This window comes from Pteropus vampyrus, unplaced genomic scaffold (assembly GCF_000151845.1).
Source record: "Pteropus vampyrus isolate Shadow unplaced genomic scaffold, Pvam_2.0 Scaffold9, whole genome shotgun sequence".
NCBI lineage: Eukaryota > Metazoa > Chordata > Mammalia > Chiroptera > Pteropodidae > Pteropus > Pteropus vampyrus.
Genome location: NW_011888790.1, coordinates 744,074 through 746,790, shown reverse-complemented (window position 1 = coordinate 746,790; position 2,717 = coordinate 744,074). Strand labels below are relative to the sequence as shown.

The 2,717-nt window shown below is 34.0% G+C and overlaps 1 protein-coding gene across 2 annotated transcripts in view; it reads right to left on the bottom strand.

Annotated features, from left to right (window-relative positions):
* SRGAP1 (SLIT-ROBO Rho GTPase activating protein 1) overlaps positions 1-2,717 on the bottom strand; it is a 240,490-nt gene that overhangs the window by 10,318 nt on the left and 227,455 nt on the right. For both annotated transcript variants that reach the window (XM_023520517.1, XM_023520519.1), the window contains exon 19: positions 3-148. In XM_023520517.1, the coding sequence (XP_023376285.1) occupies positions 3-148 (146 nt within the window). The remainder of the gene's footprint in view (positions 1-2; positions 149-2,717) is intronic.

Genomic DNA, 2,717 nt, shown 5'->3' with positions numbered 1-2,717 from the left:
AGCCCGTCAATCCCATTGTGCCTCCCTTCCCACCAGTCCTCGGATGCGCGGTGATAAAGCAGCAGGGAGGCTCCCTTCTTGAAGGACAGTTCTCTGGCAGATCGCCCAACATAGTCAAACTTGGCTATGGCTTCTATTGGCTCACATTCTACAAAGAACACATGAGAAAGTGGTGAGAGACAGGGTTGTTAGGAAGGCATAATACACTATCTGAAAGGTTTAGATGAGGTCTTAGAAATAAAAGAGGCCATTTTAACATCCAGACAGAACAGGGGAATAAACAAATCGTCAAGGCAAGAGAAAAAAAGGCTGTTAAAAGGGATATAGAAAAACATTCTTTGGCTGTCATCAGTTTTTCAGGCAAAGAAAAACTGAACATTAGAGCTTAATTTCCACAGCCTTTTAGAGATATAAGGACAGTCTAATAAAAAATATTTTAAACTTTGCGAGATGATATATAAGATATCTCCTTGGGTTGTAATATCTTCCACATAGTTCCAATATTATTTTGACATTGATGGAGTTCCCTTGCAATGTGTTAATACATTTATAACATGGAAAAAATCACTATCCTAGAACACTAGGAAATTTGTTTTACTTGCTTATTTTTTAGAAATTCAAGTTTACAAAGATTGTCACATTAAATACTATTTAAATATATTTAATTTCCTCATCTACTTTTTTAGCATTATAAAATTTTCAAGCTACCATCAACAGTAAAGACAACTTTGTTTTCTCTAGTATCGGTAAAAATTCTAGATATTACCTATGGAATAAGCATAACTTAAGGCTGTCCTGTATCCAAATTAAAGGACCAGATTCAGAAATTATATTTTCTATGGATCGAAAGATACCAAAAGGAATTATGGCGAGTGAAAAAAGCCAATCTCAAAAGGGCACATACTGTATGGTTCCATTTATATGGCGTGCTTGAAATGATGTAAGATCAAGATGGAGAATAGATTTAAAGATTGCCAGAGGCTGGTGTGGGTGAAGTGACAGAAGGAAATGGCTATGGCTCTAATAGGGCAGCAAAAGGCATTCTTGTGATGAAACTGTTATCTTGACTACAGTTGTAGGCATACAGATCTATACATGTGATAAAACTGTATAGCACTAAGTAAACACACACACAAATGAGTGTACGTAAAACTGGTGAAATGTGAATGTGGTGGATGCATTCGATTCAATATTGATTTCCTGGTTGTGATATTATACTATAGTTACATATAAGATATTACCATTGGGAGAAACTGGTAGAAGGGTATATAGGATCTTCCTGTATTATTTCTCATAATGGCATGTGAATCTACAATAATTTCAAAATAAAGTTAAAAAGAGACCGAACTCTGAGCCTAGAATTGGAATTTCAGCTCTAATGTAATATTGATGGCAAATAAGAGGACATATTAAATAAAACCACTACAAGAGGTACTTTTTGTGATTCAGCTTATTGCAAAATGCCCTTTAATTTGGGGCCTTATGATCTTTCTTCTCCTCTACCGCCATCGCCTCATCTTCATCCCTGCTCTTGACCACAGATGAATAAATTTGTAATCAATAATAAACAAAACTAAAAGAGTCAATACAAGTGACATATGCTTAAAAAAAAACATATCTGTGCAATAAGCAATACCTCACTTGCTAAAAACTGAGCATGTATTAGTTTCCAAATACTCTGGAATATATATATGTACGCAAAATAGATTACAACCCACCTATCTGTCAAATATTTTCTCAGGAAATTGTCTTCTGTTTCCCTTGGTCACAAACCTTCTCATTTAAAAGGGTTAATTTTTTCCCCAAGTTTATTGCCATATCTTTTGTATCTGTTGTACTTATATGGAATAACTGCATAAGAAATCCTGGGATAGCCAGCTAAGCTTCTTTCTCATTTGATAAATTCAGATATTCTCTGGGACATGTAAGGCAAAAGCAGAAAAATCAACAAACATTGAAAGAACTTAGGGTTTGCATTCTGAAAACCTGGGTGAATATCAACTATACGTTTAAAATAAAGACAAAAAAAAAATGCCCCATCTTTTTGCTAGTGGATAATGTCTAGGGTGAATAATGTTTCATATTGCAGAACTACAACACTATAATCTGCATGTTAAAGTACATGCAGCAAATTAGGTGTAAAAATAATTTTAAAACAGCAGTTTTGTCCTTTAACAATTGACTAATTTTTAGATCATATGTTAACACTCTAATATTCCCTCCTAAAATTACATTTTCTTTATTAAAATAATGTAAACAGCAGCTTTATTAAATATCTATAAGTCCACTTCATAGAGGAGGAATTTAACTTTATATTCAGAGAGGTTGACTTTTTAGTTTGTTCTGAACTTGCAGATAGGGAATAAATCCTGGTTGACCTGAGATGACAGATACCAAATTTTTTACCCCAGTTGTCCCTGGAGGACAGAAATAAATATGTCAATGATATAGAGGACACAAATAAACATATCCAAGGAAGAATAAAAACACACCAATTTATTAAAAAGAACTTCATGACATGTAATTAACAAACTCCTATGCAAACATGCCAATGGGTTAAAATGTTTTGTTGAAAAAAAAAAAGGAAAGATGCCAGCCCATAACATAGTGTACAATCCATGTACTTGTCAAAGGGAAGAGAGAAACTTTAATGTTCTTCAATGCCATTTAGTCGCATACTGTCGGTGCTGGCCAAGGGCAATTTAAGACTATTTAAT